Source organism: Mya arenaria, chromosome 7, assembly GCF_026914265.1.
Source record: "Mya arenaria isolate MELC-2E11 chromosome 7, ASM2691426v1".
NCBI lineage: Eukaryota > Metazoa > Mollusca > Bivalvia > Myida > Myidae > Mya > Mya arenaria.
The window spans coordinates 26,309,200-26,329,675 of record NC_069128.1 but is presented as its reverse complement, the minus strand read 5'-3'; the positions used below and the strand labels follow the sequence as shown (position 1 = coordinate 26,329,675).

General features: G+C 38.9%; 1 protein-coding gene across 2 annotated transcripts in view; it reads right to left on the bottom strand.

Annotated features, from left to right (window-relative positions):
- LOC128241884 (la-related protein 4B-like) overlaps positions 1-20,476 on the bottom strand; it is a 71,101-nt gene that overhangs the window by 19,633 nt on the left and 30,992 nt on the right. For both annotated transcript variants that reach the window (XM_052959007.1, XM_052959005.1), the window contains 8 exons: positions 18,287-18,416; positions 16,547-16,698; positions 14,948-15,029; positions 10,800-10,936; positions 8,900-9,003; positions 6,942-7,106; positions 5,082-5,282; positions 2,733-2,807 (listed from right to left, as the gene is read on the bottom strand). In XM_052959007.1, the coding sequence (XP_052814967.1) occupies positions 2,733-2,807; positions 5,082-5,282; positions 6,942-7,106; positions 8,900-9,003; positions 10,800-10,936; positions 14,948-15,029; positions 16,547-16,698; positions 18,287-18,416 (1,046 nt within the window). The remainder of the gene's footprint in view (positions 1-2,732; positions 2,808-5,081; positions 5,283-6,941; positions 7,107-8,899; positions 9,004-10,799; positions 10,937-14,947; positions 15,030-16,546; positions 16,699-18,286; positions 18,417-20,476) is intronic.

Sequence of the window (20,476 nt, the reverse complement as noted above, 5' to 3'; positions counted from 1 at the left end):
GCCATTCATGAGTTATCGTCCGGAAACCGTTTTTCTATTTTTAGTAACAGTGACCTTGACCTTGGCCCCACCAGCCCCAATATCGAACTTGACCTGTATCTTCTGATGTTACACCTGTGTACCAAAAATTGTTCAAATCTGTCAAGCCTTTCATGATTTATCATCCGGAAACCGTTTTTCTATCATTAGTAACAGTGACCTTGACCTTGGCCCCACCAGCCCCAATATCGAACTTGACCTATATCTTCTGATGTTACACCTGTGTACCAAACTGTATCTTCTGATGTTACACCTGTGTACCAAAAAGTGTTCAAATCTGTCTAGCCTATCATGAGTTATCGTCCGGAAACCGTTTTTTCTATTTTTTAGTTACAGTGACCTTGACCTTGGCCCCACCAGCCCCAATATTGAACTTGACATGTATCTTCTGATGTTACACCTGTGTACCAAAAATTGTTCAAATCTGTCTAGCCTTTCATGAGTTATCGCCTGGAAACCGTTTTTCTATTTTTAGTAACAGTGACCTTGACCTTGGCCCCACCAGCCCCAATATCGAACTTGACCTGTATCTTCTGATGTTACAACTGTGTACCAAAAATTGTCCAAATCTGTCAAGCCTTTCATGAGTTATCATCCGGAAACCGTTTTTCTATTTTTATTAACAGTGATCTTGACCTTGGCCCCACCAGCCGCAATATCGAACTTGACCTGTATCTTCTGATGTTACACCTGTGTACACATATGGCAAGTTGTTTTAAAATCTGTCCATACAAGGGAAAGTTACAGCCCGGACACAACAACCTATACTCTATGTCCTTATATGCAGCATTCCATTGTGAATAAACACTAAGTGTGACCTTGTCCTTAGAGGTAGGAAACACGGGTCTTGCACGCGACACGTCGTCTTGATATATGGAACACATGTGGCAAGTTATTTTAAAATCTGTCCATACAAGAGAAAGTTACAGCCCAGACATGACAACCTATACTCTATGTCCTCATATGCAGCACTCAATTGTGTATAAACACCTAAGTGTGACCTTGACCTTAGAGGTACGGACACGGGTCTTGCACGCGACACGTCGTCTTGGTATGTGTAACACATGTGGCAAGTTGTTTTAAAATCGGTCCATACAAGGGAAAGTTACAGCCCGGACACGACAACCTATACTCTATGTCCTTATATGCAGCACTCCATTGTGAATAAACACTAAGTGTGACCTTGTCCTTAGAGGTAGGGACACGGGTCTTGCACGCGACACGTCGTCTTGGTATGTGGAACACATGTGGCAAGTTGTTTTAAAATCTGTCCATACAAGGGAAAGTTACAGCCCGGACACGACAACCTATACTCTATGTCCTTATATGCAGCATTCCATTGTGAATAAACACTAAGTGTGACATTGACCTTAGAGGTAGGGACACGGGTCTTGCACGTGACACGTCGTCTTAGTATGTGGAACACTTGTGGCAAGTTGTTTTAAAATCTGTCCATTCAAGGGAAAGTTACAGCCCGGACACGACAACCTATACTCTTATGTCCTTATATGCAGCACTCAGTTGTGTATAAACACCTAAGTGTGACCTTGACCTTAGAGGCAGGGACACGGGTCTTGCATGCGACACGTCGTCTTGGTATGTGGAACACATGTGGCAAGTTGTTTTAAAATCGGTCCATACAAGGGAAAGTTACAGCCCGGACGCGACAACCTGTACTCTATGTCCTTATATGCAGCATTCCATTGTGAATAAACACTAGGTGTGACCTTGACCTTAGAGGTAGGAACACGGGTCTTGCACGCGACACGTTGTCTTGGTATGTGGAATACATGTGGCAAGTTAATTTAAAATCTGTCCATACAAGGGAAAGTTACAGCCCGGACACGAGTTATTGAGCCGGACACACGGACGGACGGAAGGACGGACGGTGCGATTTTAATATGCCCACCATCGGGGGCATAAAAATTCATCATATTACAACTCCACACCAGGTTATAACCATAGAAATATTAAAGTTTGAAATGTTCTCCTTTCTCTAATGATTATTAAATGTCTGAAAAACTATATATATTTGGTTGAATAAACTGAGGTTTTACTTGAGCCAGAATAAAACTATTAGCAGAAACATGTATTAACAAGAGGCCCATGAGGGCCTATGCTTGACTGGCATGGGTCTTGTGGTAATTTTCAATCCAGAGCATGTATGGGTAATAGGCAACATATTTCATTTGGAACGTTCTGTGTTTGGGTTAGCAATATTACACACCATGTATCTTAGCTCTAGGCCTTTTTGTTTCAGACTTGAAGTTTTTTCTCCTTTATATCTTTATGTAACAAAGGGCGGGATCAATTTTGATCCCGGGAGCATGATTTGAACAATCTTGGTAGAGGACTGACAATGTCACACACTAAATATATAAGCTTGATATTTGTTCTAAAAACTGTACACATGGTCCAAGTTTCATAGCTGTAGTAAATATGATATTTGTTTTCAAAATTGAACACATGGTCAAAATTTCCGAAAATAATAGTCCCCGAAAATAATAGTTCCCATAAAACATTTTAACAACTTGAATTGCCTTAATACATGCACTTGGCAGATCAAAGGGCAGCACAGCATTGCAGTGCTAAAAACGCCTAGTGGAAACACTATCTAACAACTGTATAAGCAACTGTAAATTGATCAAATGGAGAACTAAAACTCCCTATCCACACATTGTTTATAAACGTACCATACTCGGGTCAAGCATAGTTGGACTAGGCCAGTTCTGTAGAATATTGGGGGGAGGAGGGTAGAATGGCATTGCCTGCAAATACAAATGTAAATCAACATTTTACAACTATCTTACTAACTAACACATTGAGCTTACAAAAAGTAGTCTTCATTTACCAAACATGGGTAAGATATTAATTCAATAATGTAACACAAGACATATTTCAAATCAGCATTAAAATCCTCATATCTCAGAATACACTGACATGTACTAAAATCTGCTACAAATATCTGCCAAAAACAACTAACTACTGAAACAGTTAGCAGACATTGAGATAATTACCAAATAATGCGTTTCAGCTTGATAATATTAATGTTTAACAAGAGATGTTTGTCAAACATTATGCCCCCCCCTGAGCGCCATGTTTTCAGGATTATATGGACAATTGAATGAAATATGCATGGACCGAAATGACAGCTGATTTGTTGCCATTAAGGCAGTTTTAAGATTATGACCATTAAAGTGTGAGGATAGATTGTGTTATGACCATGACCTTTGACTCTATGATCTCAAAATCCAGAGTCATCAGCTGGTCACCAGAAACCTAAATGTCAAGTTCGAGGGCCATGGGTGCAGGCATTGTCAAGTTATCACACAGACAAGTTTTTTTCGTTCAAGGTCACTGTGACCTTGACATTTGACCCAATGACCCCTTAAATCATAAGGGGTCATCTACAAGTCAGATGCAACTCCAAGTCAAGTTTGAAGGCCATGGGTTCAGGCATTGTTGAGTTATCACTCAGACAACCTTTTACCATTCAAGATCACTGTGACCTTGACCTTTGGCTCTATGAATCCTAAAATCAATAAGGGTGATCTACTGGTCAGGCTTAACATCTATGTCAAGTTTAATGATCATAGGTTCAGGCATTGTTGAGATATCAGTGGGAGAAGATTTGTTAACTTTTTTGCGTTAAAGGTTACTGTGACATTGACCTTGGCCTGATGACCCCCAAAGTCCATAGGGGTCATCTGCTGGGCAGGCCCAACCTTCATGTCAAGTTTGATGACCATAGGTCCAGGAATTGTCGAGTTCGCTTTCAAGGTCACTGTGACCTTGACCTTTTACCCCTAAAATCAATAGTGGTAATCTACTGGTCAGGCCCAACCTCCATGTCAAGTTTGAGGGCCATGGGTGCAGGCATTGTTGAGTTATCACTCGGACAACCTTTTATCATTCAAGGTCACTGTGACCTTGACCTTTGGCCCAATGACCCCTAAAATCAATAGGGACCATCTTCTGGCCAGGCCCAACCTCTAAGTCAAGTTTGAGGGCCATGGGTGCAGGCATTGTCGAGTTATCACTCGGATAACCTTTTACCATTCCAGGTCACTGTGACCTTAACCTTTAGCCCAATGACCCCTAAAAACCATAGGAGTCATCTCCTGGTCAGGCCAATTCTCCAGGTCAAGTTTGAGGGCCATGGGTGCAGGCATTGTCGAGTTATCACTCGGACAACCTTTTACCATTCAAGGTGACTGTGACCTTGACCTTTGGCCAGATGACCCCCAAAAACAAAAGGGGTCATGTACTGGTCAGGCCCAATTCCAAGTCAAGTTTGGGGGCCATGGGTGCAGGCATTGCCAAGTTATCACACAGAAAACCTTTAACCATTTAAGGTGACTGTTACCTTGACCTTTGGCCCGATGACCCCCAAAAACAATAGGGGTCTTCTACTGGTCAGGCCCAACCTCCAATTCAATTATGAGGGCCATGGGTGCAGGCATTGTCGAATTATCACTCGGACAACCTTTTACCATTCAAGGTCACTGTGAACTTGACCTTTGACCCGATGAGCCCCAAAAACAATAGGGGTCAGCTACTGGTCAGGCCCAACCTCCAAGTCAAGTTTGAGGGCCATGGATGCAGGCATTGTCAAGTTATCACTCGGACGACCTTTTACCATTCAAGGTCACTGTGACCTTGACCTTTGGCCTGATGACCCCCCAAAACAATAGGGGTCATCTACTGGTCAGGCCCAACCTCCATGTCAAGTTTGATGGCCATGGGTGCAGGCATTGTTGAGTTATCACTCGGACAAGCTTTAAAATTATTTTACCATTAAAGGTCACTGTGACCTTGACCTTTGACCCGATGACCCCCAAAATCAATAGGGGTCATCTACTGGTCAGGCCCAACCTTCATGTGAAGTTTGATGACCATACGTCCAGGAATTGTTGAGTTATCACTCGGACAAGCTTTGGTCTACCGACGGACGGACGGACCGACCGACCGACATGCCTGTGCAAAGCAATATACCCCTCTTCTTCGAAGGGAGGCATAATAATATTTTCATATACACATACCTGCTGACCATTGAGATATTGTGAAACATTTGGCATGAGAGTGAAGGGTGGCGTGGTTGTAAACTGAGGACTGGTGGCAGAGGATGTCACCTGCTGCTCTGTAGGGAGGGGTGACACCACTGGCTGGGGCTGGAACCGCTTGTTGATGTACCCATTCTGAGGACGGTACGTCCGAATCAATGGCTTAGCCTTGATACGCGCCTAAAATATAAATAAAAAACACTGCAGTGATTTCATGAGAAAGACAATCATTGTGGTCTGGCTTACACACTTTTCATAAGTCTCCTCTTTTATTACTCCTTCGTATATATAGATAACCATAAGACCAGTGACAGCTTCACTTTGATTTTGCTCAATTAGATTTAAACAATTTTGCAGAGCTAGTTTTAGGCATCTATTTTTAGCACGTTAGGTCAATTGACATTCCATTTTCAGACCGCAACATATTTCTAACCTGGATTTTATAGCACACAGTTTAACATTGAATGAGATGTGTCAAACTGTTATAATTTTTAAACACTGAACAACCAGACAACCTTACAAGCTCAAACATGATGACTTAGAGCTATGAGTCCAAAGACCGTCATGCTAGCCCTGATGTACATATAGCATTGTTCCTCACCCGATATTATGTTTATATCCAATGTATGATCACTGAAATATGCTGCTGAAATGTCATTATAAAACAAGAGATGTTTGTCAAACATTATGCCACCCCCCCCCCATCCCCCCCCCCCCACACCCGAGCGCCATGTTGTCAGGATTATATGGACAATTGAATGAAATAATGACAGCTGATTTGTCACTGACATTGGATGCCATTGAGGCAGTTTCACGATTATGACCATTTAAAGTGTGAGGATAGAGTGTGTTATGACCATGACCTTTGACCTCAAAATCCATAAGAGTCATCAGCTGGTCACCAAAAATCTAAATGTCAAGATTGAGGGCCATGGGTGCAGGCATTGACAAGATATCACACAGAAAAGCTTTTTTCCGGTCAAGGTCACTGTGACCTTGACCCGATGACCCCTAAAATCATAAGGGGTCATCTACAGGTCAGACACAACTCCAAGTCAGGTTTGAGGGCCATGGGTGCAGGCATTGTCGAGTTATCACTCGAAACATTTTCTAATTCAAGGTCACTGTGAACTTGACCTTTGACCCAATGACTCCTAAAATCAATAAGGGTCATCTCCTGGTCAGGCCCAACTTCCATGTCAAGTTTGATTATCATAGGTTTAGGCATTGTTGAGATATCACTGGGAGAAGATTTGTTAACATTTTTGCGTTAAAGGTTATTGTGACCTTGACCTTGGCCCGATGACCCCCTAAGTCAAGAGGGATCAACTTGTGGTCAGGCCCAACCTCCATGTCATGAGTGCAGGCATTGTTGAGTTATCACATGGACAAACTTTTACCATTCAAGGTCACTGTGACCTTGACCTATGGCCCAATGACCCCCCAAAGCAATAGGGGTCATCTACTGGTCAGGCCCAACCTCCAAGTTTGAGGGCCATGGGTGCAGGCAATGTCAGTTATCACATGGACAACCTTTTACCATTCTAGGCCACTGTGACCTTGACCTTTGGCCCAATGACCCCCAAAACAATAGGGGTCATCTAGATAAATATAAATGCAGTCTTATTCTCTTAAAATTCTTCAAGCCAAGAATCTTAAAGGGGGCTTCGCTTTGTTTAAAATAAACAATGGCAAATTCATAATTTTACACATTTTGTCGCAAATTCAAATATCTAACAGCCCTAGCCATTCACAATAAGATGGGACAAATATTACTGGTGACTTAATCAAACTTCTTCCCTCGAAAACCAAACAATATAAACCCATGTTTCTCTATACCATGATTGGTTTTCCGAGGAATGTCTGCACCTCCTCTCTCAGGAACTGATAGGCCCGTTGAGCATCTGCGTCCGAGTCAAACGTCACATACCAGTTACTGTTGTGCGCAAACTCGCAACTCACAAACCTTGGGCAGTTCTCACCCGAAAACAGATTCTGCACATCCTGAAATGCAGTAAACAGAATCTGCACATCCCGAAATACAGTAAACATCTGCATATCCTGAAATACATTAAACATCTGTACATCCTGAAATATAGTAAATATCTGCACATCCTGAAATACAAAAGACATCTGCACATCCTATAATACTTCAAATATCTGTACATCCTGAAATACAGTAAACATCTGCACATCCTGAAATACAATACACATCTGCACCTCCTAAAATACTTCAAATATCTGTACATCCTGAAATACAGTAAACATCTGCACATCATGAAATACAGCAAACATCTGCACATCATGAAATACAGCAAACATCTGCACATTCTGAAATACAGCAAACATCTGCACATCCTGAAATACAGCAAACATCTGCACATCCTGAAATACAGCAAACGTCTACTCATCCTGAAATACAGGAAACAACTGCACATCCTGAAATACAGTAAACATCTGCAATACTGCAAAACATCTGCAAATCTGAAAGTGACATAGAAAGTAACAAGAGATGTCGTAGGACAACGCACTTGACTTTACACCTTTATCTAATAAATGAATACAATAATGATGTACTATGTTCCTGTGAAGAGCAATAAAAAAATAAATGAAAAAGAAAGCAATAAATGCCCCTATGCAACGAAACCAGGCTCTCAATAATTAACAGAAGAACTTAAGCCTTTGCTTTGAGATTCAGTTTCAACAGTTACTTTTCTCTATTTTTAGTGACCTTGAGCCTCGGGGCCCCAAATGTAATCCCATGGAAGTCTTCCATAAACTCTTCCTACACTTCCTTATCAATGTTGGTCACAAAATGTCAACCTCAACTTATGTTATTCAGTACCAAACGGTGAACAATTTTTAGTAACATTGATCTTGACCCTTAGAGCCCCAGATGCAATCCCATGAAAGGTCTCCATAAACTCTTCCTATATACCAAGTTTGATAGCAATTTATCAACCCTAACCAGATATTTTGAACCACAATTATTGGGAGTAATGCTGTTCTTAAGGTCATACGTCTGTATAAATTTGCACTTTTTCAATACCCCTCAAATGCCTATACAGAAAAGGACTGCTTATCATTAAGTTGGCTATTGACTGGGAGGTGTAATCTGGCCACTTGCCTATGTGCTAAATGGATAAAGCGTTACTAACGTTTTAGCCATAAAATATACCTTTTAGAACGAAAATATGAAATGCTGCGATCTGATCTTTTGTCATCAGTCTGATTAACGCAAATATTGGACATAAACTAAAACTGTATAATTGCGCGATAATATGCTGTTATCTATTGCAGAAATGCTCCTCTATCAATCCCCGCATGATTGCACCAAAATGTGCCACCATTGTTTTTTTTAAAGGTCATTTATTTACCTTATTTTCTTGGCATTATTGCATTTAAAAAAACAACAACACTTGCCATGAAGGTTCACCATGATGAGATGGCATGTCAGGCACAAAACCCAGGTCTGTACCTCAAAGGTCGTCACATTTAGAGATCAAAGCATACTCACCTTACAGATTGAAATGTGCAATACTTGACCATGCACAGCATCAACTGCTAATCTAAACAGTTTGACAACTGCATAAAACAGTTTGTAATAAAGTAAATAAAAAATGTTCAAGTGTCAAAATAAATATTGAAATCCATTATTTTGGCAAAGTTACAGTCTACAGCTCTTGCATTTTCTAGCAGCTTGTATTAGTAGAGACATGTACAGATTTTCATTCAATGAATTGTTTTAAAGAATAATTACTTGTCAGTCAGTGTAAGCTGAATGATGGCAACTTTACCTCAATGGGTGTAGACTCTGGTATTTCCCTCAGTATGACAATACAGCGGTTGTGGTTAGGGCGAACCTTCTCCCCTTTATCATCTACCTGGACAAACGTAGAACCTGGAAGACACATAATCCACATAGTAGCAAATATACAAACACTCATTCCATAATATTTACATTCCCCTCGTATTGTATTAAGGAAACTCCATGTTCAGATGGAGTAATGACGTCATTGTTTATTTTAAATCAATTGCATCTGATTGGATTAGCGCCAGTCTTTTAACCAATGGCAGAACTTTCTTGGGGCTAAAATTGGGCCCAGTTCCACTCCTGAATAAGTATATATTTTCCACTGCCCCGGTAAAACCCCTTATTTTTTTATCCTTTTTGAGTAGTGTAGCAATAAAGCGCAATTCATGGACATAACCACAGGCTTGTTGAAAAAAGGTTTGTAGGTAGGGTCGGGAAACTCAAACCAAATGTGTTTTTTTTTAGTCCTAACCAAATCATATAAGAAAATTAAGCAAAGGAAGATGATCAAATGATCAAAATACAGGGTTGTTGTTGTTTTCATTTAAGTAAGTTGCATCCATTATAATCACTATGCACATGTTCATATTGGATTTATGTTTTACCTTCTTTCAATAAGGCTACATAGGCATTTCTATATTGATATAAAATTTCATTCCATTAAAGCATTCAAAACATCTCCATTTATTTTTAAATAAGTTACAAAGGGACAAAGAGCCATAAATATGACAATATAAAAAATTATAGTCATAGAAGTAGTCAAGAGGAGGAGCCTATTGTTATTGTGAGTAAGTGTATGTAATGTAGTTGATACCTTCAATAGTTGAAAAGTTATTAATAAACAAGTGGGCAAACTGTCACAAAATACGCCCGTCCTAATTTTAGGCCTCCCATGATTGGTTTTAAGTGGTTGTGCTTTAAGCCAAATTTAGAGAGTGAACACTTGTCAAGACAATTTTTGTCAATTCAAGGGTCATAACTCTTGGAGTGACTGGGGTGACATGGTTATCGAACCTGACCTAGATATTCTGCCCAACACATTTTTACCAAATTTGCTTATGACTGGAAATAAGGCTTCTAATGTATTTCATTGGACAAGACAGATTTTAGGTAATTTATATAATTAAAGGTAGACTTCTCTTTATCGTTGTTTAATGTTCAGTACACAAGTAGAGCTTTCTCCTCATTGTTTAAGGTCATGTTTCTAAAAACAGACAATCTTTCTAAAAGAAAGCTACAAGAGCAAGGGAGACAATATAGCAAGTTTTTTTCTGCCCTTGCTTCAAGAGTCAACTTAACATAACAATAGATTTTAACAAAATGTTTTTTCTGATTATTATAGTATAAACAATATATCAAGGGTCTATGCCTAATGGTTGGTTTTAAACAAGATTTACCAAGATTTCTCTATACAAGTACTTAAGAAACTTGTGATCCCGGGGTCGGGGCTAGTTTTGACTAAAGGGGCACAATTTAAACAAACTTGGTCAAAAACCACTAGACAATATAACACACCAAATATCTAGGCTCTAGGCCTTTTAAGTAAGAAGAATTTTGAAGTTTTTTCTTTCGTTTGCCATGCCATGGCAACCCGAGTTCTGCATGGAATTCCTTTCTTTGAACAATTTTGAAAGGGCACCACCCAAGGATCATCCTCCAAGGAAGTTTCAGCAAAATTGATCAGGCGGTTTAGGAGGAGATAATGTTAATAAGCAATTGCAACCGATCATAATAGCACACCATGAGCACTTTGTGCTCAGGTGAGCTGAAAACATGTCAAAAATGTGGACGGACGGGCAGATTGACTATTTGGGTGATTACTATTGGGCACCCGCAAGTTTTTCTGCAAGGCCCTAATAAATGAGATAAACATGATGGCATACCGCGTAAGATCTCTACAATAAGTTGTAGGTCGTTAGAGAGTTTCTGCACCTGGTCTAGGCTAGCAACAGTTGCTATGGGAACATATTGGTCTGCATCCATCTGTGACTGTAGATAGGAGTCGTTTGAGAGATTCTCCCTGAAAATATGGAAAAAAAAGATTTGACTGTTTGAATCTTGGTTTGTTACGGCCTCTAAAACTTGCCGAAATGTGGAATTGAGATGCAAGGTAAAAGTAGATTAAAATAATAATTTTGAAAGTACAGAATATATATATATAATAAAATATTATATAGTGAATTTTCAACTTTTCAAAAATAAACCAAAATGTTATAAATTTTGAATGTTTGCCTTTTTATTCAAATGTATCCATCATACACTTAATGTGACTTTCAGACACCTGTGATTATTATGGTATCATTGGAAAGGGTTTTACAAGTGGACAGAATAAGTTTAAATTTTTCCATGTTTTTTTATTGGAAAATTGCTTTTTTTGGCTTTTTACGGATTTGTCAATAATATAGAGATATGAGGAAGATTGGACAATTTTGGTACTGTAATGTATTTTCATTTAAAGCACATAAACTTAAAGAGAAATGTACCGTAAATGACTGGGTATAAGACGAAAGGGGGTATTAGACGCAGGGAAAAAAATCTGTGAAAAGTCCAAGAAAAAACGTTTAATCTATGTTTTTGGTTAAAAGACGCATAGAAAAAATGTCAAAATCGTCCGGCATTTTCAGCCACCATGTTTGTTGACAGTGACAAAAAAAAAAAAAATTCGTGAAAATGGCGATGGTTATCTTTAAAACCATACAACCATACTGTCGATAATGAAAAGTTATGTTCTGCAAAAAATATTTTAACAGTGCCCAACTTTGCTTTTTTATATGTAAGTTTGATTATTGTTTAATTCAATTTATTATTCAAAATAATATTGCATACCGTAATTCACAAGAGTTCGGACACCATAAATTAATTATTTTTTTCGCTCTCCGAATACATAGAAAATTATCATTTTTACATTTTATTTACATGTTTGTTTAACCTGCCTTTTTTCTTCATGTTTGCTTTTTACCACTTATTAATTTATCCGTAGTAATCAATGGTCATAAACTTATTTATTACGCCTATAAGTGTAAATCATTCATCAAGTTAATTAAAACACAATTTTATACATGCACTGAACTGAAATAACACATTCGATCGGCTTCAGATCAAAGAGTCACACTGAGTGACGTCACATAACTTACAGTTATACCCACGAGGATCTCGTGGAGAGCATGGACATTGCTATGCAGGATTAATGTATAACTGTACGATTATTGCTTCATATAGTCTATAAGTGTGTACAAGTTTGAAAGCTTATTGGCAGATCGTTTTAAAAACATGCCATGTCGATGTTTTCTTAATCCCTTGATTGCCCTTGTTGTTTGTTTAATCCTCAAATAAATATATCACACTTCCTTTTCAACAGGCAATAAATCGTTTAGGATGGGTAGTAACTAATTAAATTGTCACAGTGGTGTATAGGGTTAGGTAATCTAGCCAGGCATTGTAAAGATAAAAATCAATAATCTTCGTCTGTGAAACTTGGTAACTATGAAAGTTATGATTGATGTCCTTTGGGTGTCCGAAAATTAGGTACGCAAAATAAATTATTTTGGGAAATAATTATGGGTGTTCAAATATTTAGAGTGTCCGAACTCTTAGGTGAATTACGGTAACTTTAATCGAAAAATATTTTTGTTGAAATTATAAACGTCTTACGATATACCGTATCCCGATCTTCAACTGCCGTTTTAACCCGTATATACTCGATCAATATGACGCGAGTAACATCCCTTTCTACATAAATCTAAACAAACTCTCGACTTGAAATTGACCTCAGAAAAAAAGTTAAAAAAATGGTTACTGGGTATTATACGCAGGCATTTTTTTTGCATCAAAATCTGAGGGAAAAAAGTGCGTCTAATACCCAGTCATTTACGGTACTAGCAATGTATAACTAGACGCCAAATGGTGACATGTCAAGCACGTTAAATAGAGCCTTTTACACAGTCATGATGCTCTTCCATGCAATAGCTACAAAATTTACCACTTGAAATTATTTAAAACCATTTTATGAAACTTTGGGCAATTCCATAAAGCAAGTTTGGATATTTGGGCAATTAGCCTAATTTCAGCCACTATTATACAAGTTGAAGAAGCCCTTCATTTTTTGCTATTAAAATGATGGGTATAACACGTATTATTGTAAAAAATGGAAAATTCCCCCCGTCTACCTTAAACTGATAGGAATTGGTGTTCAAATTGTTTTCACAAAACAACATCAAACCACAAAAAATATCATGCTAAACTGACTGATCTCCACACTGTAAGCAAGATCAGATAAATCAGTTTCATGTCCCACTTAGAAATGAAATGGTTTTTCAATATTTTTATGTAATGCAGATCTCTTATACAATTACAGTGCATGAGGAAATTTAAAACTATTGGTTAATAATATCAATGAATAATAAATGAATGGAACATGTCACAAAATGTTAAAATAAAGGATCGGTCATATCATACATTGATTATAAAATATTCAATGACATTTTCATGCAACAAAATATAGGAAGTTTTAGCGCAAAGCAATTAAAACATGTTATTATTATTGAATGTAATTTGAAGCTTGGATACATAAACTGGAACATGATATAAACTGAAACATGATATGCTTACAATATAAAATAGTCATGGTTAATTTCATTTATCTTGAGAATATATGGCCAAATTCAACAGAAAATTCCATTTATTTCAGCATTACTTTACCAACATCTAATGAATGTGAAACGAGACAAGATTTTCCAAGATATTCATATAAATCCTGTCAAAACATTTCATTTATTCCCCAAAAGCGTTTCATGAGAGTGTATTTTCTACAGCATGAGGGTGGATTCATCTCTCATTTCTAATGAATTATTCAATGCTATATCATTGTTACCCTGCTTACTGCACATTGATTGAATAAGGTTCACCAATGTTTAACATCCGTATATTGTGTCCCACATTGGTTGAATAAGATTAACCAACGGTTAACCTTTGTACATTATGCCCCACATTGGTTGGATACGATTAACCAATGGGTAACATCCCTATATTGTGTCCCACATTGGTTGAATAAGATTAACCAACGGTTAACCTTTGTACATTATGCCCCACATTGGTTGGATACGATTAACCAATGGGTAACATCCGTAAATTGAGTCCCACATTGGTTGAATAAGATTAACCAACGGTTAACCTTTGTACATTATGCCCCACATTGGTTGGATACGATTAACCAATGGGTAACATCCGTACATTATGTCTAACATTGGTTGGATACCATTAACCAATGGGTAACCTTTGTACATTATGCCCCACATTGGTTGGATAAGATCAACCAATGGTTAACCTTTGTACATTATGCCCCACATTGGTTGAATAAGATCAACCAACAGTTAACCTTTGTACATTATGCCCCACATTGGTTGGATACAATTAACCAATGGGTAACATCCGTACATTATGCCCCACATTGGTTGAATAAGATCAACCAACAGTTAACCTTTGTACATTATGCCCCACATTTGTTGGATACAATTAACCAATGGGTAACATCCGTACATTATGCCCCACATTGGTTGAATAAGATCAACCAACGGTTAACCTTTGTACATTATGCCCCACATTGGTTGGATACGATTAACCAATGGGTAACATCCGTACATTATGTCCAACATTGGTTGGATACCATTAACCAATGGGTAACATCTGTACATTATGCCCCACATTGGTTGGATAAGATCAACCAATGGTTAACATCCGTACATTATGCCCTACATTGGTTGGATAAGATTAACCAACAGTAACTTTCTTTACATAATATTCCATATTTAAAGGGGCTCTCAATTAACTGTTAGCAGTCAAGTTTAAGTGACTGTTTTTCATAAAGGAACCTTTATTAAACTCAATATGGTTAATTAGCTTACATGCTTCATAGCAAGGCATCTTGTTTCGTATTTTAAGAAATATTGAAATAAAAGTGATTTAAGCTTCTCGCAAAGTACCTCTCCAGTGGGTACACAAGGCCATCAGTCTATTTAGAAATCTGTGCCATTACCTGGAGAAGAGTGACTCGAGCTGGTTTTTGAGGACCATTCGAACCTGGTCCTCCGGAATGCCCCCATCATGGGCTTCTCCATCTGAAGTAAACAAAGGTCAATTTTTGTTTTGGGATAAATCAAAGAGTTTCTTCGCTGATTTTATATTTGAACAAATTGGTTGAGGGATATCATAGGATGCTACATAAACTTCAAAGGTCTGGGCAATGTTGTTTAAGAAAAGAAAATTTTCAAAAGATCGCTATATATAGTATATATATTATTAATGTTGTTGCATTTTTTAAACAAATTTGGTGGAGGGCAACTTTATGATGCTACTTCCTAAATATCAAGGGTCTGGGCCTAGCGATTACAGACAAGAAGATTTTCAAAGTTTTCTAAATAAGTCTATAGGAAACTTGTGACCCTCTGAACGGAAACAGATTTGATGCCAGGGGCACGATTTGGACAAAGTAGATAAAAGACCACTATATGACAATACATTAAAGAAATCAAGGGTCTGGGCCTGGCAATTTAAGACTAGAAAAGATTTCCCTATATAAGACTATAGAAAAATTGTGAACCCTAGGGCATGGCTAGTTTTGTCCCCAATTTCATAATATTTACAAACTTGGTGAAGGACCACTACACAATATAGCACACCAAATATCAAAGCTCTAGGCTTTTCTCTTTTGCTTGAAATGGCAACCAGAGTTCTGCATGGAACTCATTTCTTTGAACAATTCTAAAAGAGCACCATCAAAGGTACATGCATGTTTTGGAGGAGATGTCCGGATGGATGGAGGGTGGACAGTGGGCAATGTGAAAAACTCACTTTGAGCACTACGTGAGCTAATAAAAAGAACAAGGGGGAAATAACTCTGAAATAAAGCAAGGTGCACAACTTTACATGGTATCTATCTATATTCAAGTTTCAATCTATTCCTTCAGGTGGCTTTTGAGTTCTGACCCAGTATACAGTATATGTCTCCCTTTCAGTCAAAGGGGAGACATATCTAAAAATATATCCGGGTAAAAAGGGAAAAATTGTTTTTTTTATTTTATTTAATACCCCACCCCCTCTACCACAGCTGGACCTTACCCCACCCCCTCTACCACAGCTGGACCTTACCCCACCCCCTCTACCACAGCTGGACCTTACCCCACCCCCTCTACCACAGCTGGACCTTACCCCACCCCCTCTACCACAGCTGGACCTAACCCCACCCCCTCTACCACAACTGGACCTTACCCCACCCCCTCTACCACAGCTGGACCTTACCCCACCCCCTCTACCACAGCTGGACCTTACCCCACCCCCTCTTCCACAGCTGGACCTTACCCCACCCCCTCTACCACAGCTGGACCTTACCCCACCCCCTCTACCACAGCTGGACCTTAACCCACCCCCTCTACCACAGCTGGACCTTACCCCACCCCCTCTACCACAGCTGGACCTTACCCCACCCCCTCTACCACAGCTGGACCTTACCCCACCCCCTCTACCACAGCTGGACCTTACCTATCATAATGCCATTCTCTGCATGGAGACTTGAAACCCTGCATGGGAACCCAAAAAGCCATGCACCCCCACCCCCTATGCCACAGCTGGACCTCACCTGTTATACTACCATTCTCTGCAGTGTACTGTACACCCTGCATGGGGACACTAGAGCTGTCTCCCACTCCTTCCACCAGAGGTCCTTCCCCAGGCCCCTCTACAAGAGCTGGACCAAGCTCATCCAGCTTCATGGCAAGGCTAGCATTGTCTCTGTAATACAATAATGTTCCAACTGGTTAACTTAACTCTTATCTTTGAATATAACTCTTTTCAAAACAGTTGCCAATCTTTGTTTTGTCCAAAGTCTAAAATTTACAAAACTCAGCTTCTCATCAGCAATCCATAGCTATATATGAATTTTGGCTTGCCAACATACTTATCAGAGGTCAAACAAGCTTGCCTAAATCATCCAAACAAAAGATCACAAACTATACAGGAACATAGTTACCCTAATTTACCCCTTATCTTATAAAAACAAAATCAAGCAGCTCTCAAATTCAAATATCAGGTAATTGCATTACAATTATTACACATTAAATTGCTGTACAGTTATAACAGATTTTCCATTAGACACATTTTTTCCAGATGCTAATCCTGTTGTGTTTTTTGGGGTATTTTTTACCATAATGCTTCCCCTAAATTGTGACTCTCCCCAATGCATTACTTCTATTGTGTCTCTCCCCATCAGGTTTCAACCCCCTTGTGTCTCTCCCCATCAGGTTTCAACTCCCTTGTGTCACTCCCCATCAGGTTTCAACTCCCTTGTGTCTCTCCCCATCAGGTTTCAACTCCCTTGTGTCTCTCCCCATCAGGTTTATATCCCATTTTGTCTCTCCCCATCAGGTTTATATCCCATTTTGTCTCTCCTCATCAGGTTTCTACCCCCTTAAATCTCTCCCCATCAGGTTTCAACACCCTTGTGTCTCTCCCCATCAGGTTTCAATTCCCTTGTGTCTCTGCCCATCAGGTTTCTATCCCATTTTGTCTCTCCCCATCAGGTTTCTATCCCATTTTGTCTCTCCCCATCAGGTTTCTACCCCCTTAAATCTCTCCCCATCAGGTTTCAACACCCTTGTGTCACTCCCCATCAGGTTTCAACCCCCTTGTCTCTCCCAATCAGGTTTCAACACGCTTGTGTCACTCCCCATCAGGTTTCAACCCCCTTGTGTCTCTCCCCATCAGGTTTCTATCCCATTTTGTCTCTCCCCATCAGGTTTCTATCCCATTTTTCCCCCCATCAGGTTTCTACCCCCTTAAATCTCTCCCCATCAGGTTTCAACACCCTTGTGTCACTCCCCATCAGGTTTCAAACCCCTTGTGTCTCTCCTCATCGGGTTTCAACACCCTAACTAGTGTCTCTTCCCATCAGATTTCTACCCCATTTTGTCTCTCCCCACTAGACTGCTCCCCATTGTGATTCGACTCACTAGACTCTCACATTGTGCTTTTCACCACTCGCCTTCTACCCATTATGTCTCTCCCCACTAGACATCTGCTTGTGTCTCCCCCCATTGCATTTCTTTCCACTAGATCTCTCAACATTGTGTTGTTCCCCATCGTGTTTCTACCTCTTCACTTCTCCCCATGATGTTTCGACCCACTAGACTTCTCTTCATTGTGTTTCTACCCATTAGACTCCCCTGCCATTGTATTTCTACTGATTAGACTTCTCCCCATTGTGCCTCTCCCCATAATGTTTGTACCAATTACATTTCTCCTCATTATTAGCAGTTCCATATGGATCTATTTTGATAACTGAATACAATGTGTTGAATGTACAGTTAGCCATAAAACTTACGTAAATGCTTGATTGTCTGTGAATGGAGAGAACTCTGCTTGGAAGGGCGATTCAGCAACATCAGGGGAGAAGACTGTGTTGCCTGACTTGTCAAGGCTCATATCCCCGTTGGCGAAGGAGTAGTCTGACACTGGAAATGGAGACATAACAATTTTAATATATTATCTCAATTTATATTTATATTCTTTACAGTATTAAATAGAGAAACAAGACGCCAATGCGGCAACACTACATTTAAGCTTGATTTTTTTTTACTGGCGAAGCAATTTTGTAAACATAAGATTTGAGTAAGTGATATATCTTTTAACCAAGAAAAACATATTCATAAATATCAGTGGTATGTTTATACAAATAACTTGGATCAAATTTCATGAAGATCAACAGGAACAATTTCTTTTGTGTGAGGAAAATTGCAGGGTCCGAATTTAGACTTGCATACTCGCAAAATGCGACCGACATCTACAAATTGCGAGTGACTTTTATTCCAGCTCCCAAAATTCTGCGAGTGGCTTTTTCTAGACCACAAAATGTTAAAAGGAAAGTAGAATAAACATGAACTTAATTCCGCTACATAGTCGAGTGTAAACAGCCTATAAGTGGCATGTTTACACTACCAGTATAAAGAAGACATTACGGAGTCACGCTCTAGTAAGTTTTCAAAAATAAAACAAATACGGAAAAGGCCGAGTTTTATCTCGAATCTTTCCGGGATACTCCGAGGCGTGCATTATACAAAGTGAATACGAATGACGTAATCACCTAGCTCAATCATTGGCTAAATTTAGCGCTTTCACGCACTAGATGTAAACCACATCATCCTTTGAATATATTTTCGCCCAACTGTCAAAATGAATAGACTTCGTCGATTGATATATTTCATGGTCCAAAGTCTCCACGCTACATTTACTGTTGCTTTTTTTATTTCAAATATATAATGTTATTGATTTTAATACTTACAGACTTAATGAAATCTGTAGCGTGCTAGTCGAATGGGTATTAAATTACCCGATGCCGAGGGTAAATATACAAAGTGAACAATGTCAAATTATTGGACAGCTTTGTTATCAAACAACTGCCAGCATCAGATGAGTCTTTCCTTACCCCCCCCCCCCCCCCCCCCCCCCCATAGAATAAGCCATCAACAAGTTCTAGTAGTCGAGTCACTCTTGATTGATCATTTTTAATATTCATAATATGTCTTAGGTGTAAATTTCTACTTTAATTAGTCAATATTATAAGGGAATAAAGCAAATAATAAAATTGCAAGTTGATTTTTCATTTTGCGAGTTGCCTCAAAATGCACTCGCAAAATTTTGCGAGTGCTCCTCAAAGTTAAATTCGAACCCTGAATTGAACAATTTGTAAATACATCAGCATTTCCTTAAAGGTAAGTCCCAGAGACCTTGTTTTTGACCCCAGCTGAAACACTTCAACATATAAGAATTTATGAACAAAAATATTTTTGAAATGTTATTTAAAATTTACATCTGTAACAGTGAAAACTGTTTTCAAACATTTCAACTAATGACTTAGCTTTTTTCCTAAGATGACCTAGTTTTTTACCTGAGATGACCCATATTAGACTATTGACTTTATGACATGGAATAAAAACTTAAATGCAGATTTGTTAACACCTGCATGGCCCCATGCCCAACCGCCAGTTTTCTGCCATACTTTTACCCATAATTTTTATTAAAAAATCTGGCTCAAAATGACGTTAAATATGATCACACTGCCTTACTTTATTTCATTTTGTCTTTTAAATAAAGAGAAAGGGTTTTCTATATTTATGAATTTTCTCATCATATTTTGGTCAAACAATAAATACTTTATTTGGTCAAACAAAAAAAATATGGCAATGTTAATTCTACTCTAAATTCATTATTTAGAAATATCAGAGACTAGTTTGTTTATTTCTCAGTTTTAGAATTACCCTGAGATTATGAAGTGATTTTCATAGTAAGCAAAGTTCTGATATATAACACTTATAATGTCATTATCGCCTCTCACCTGAGAGGTTGTGAGTTAGCCTCCCACCCCCCTCCACCAAATGGCCTAGGTCACTTCCTCAAAGATCAAAACAGAATCTAACCATGGAAATGGACTCAGAGTATTTCAGGTCAGATTTCAGGGTTCGAATTTAGACTCGCTTACCCGCAAATTGCGAGCGGCATTTGCAAATTGCGAGTG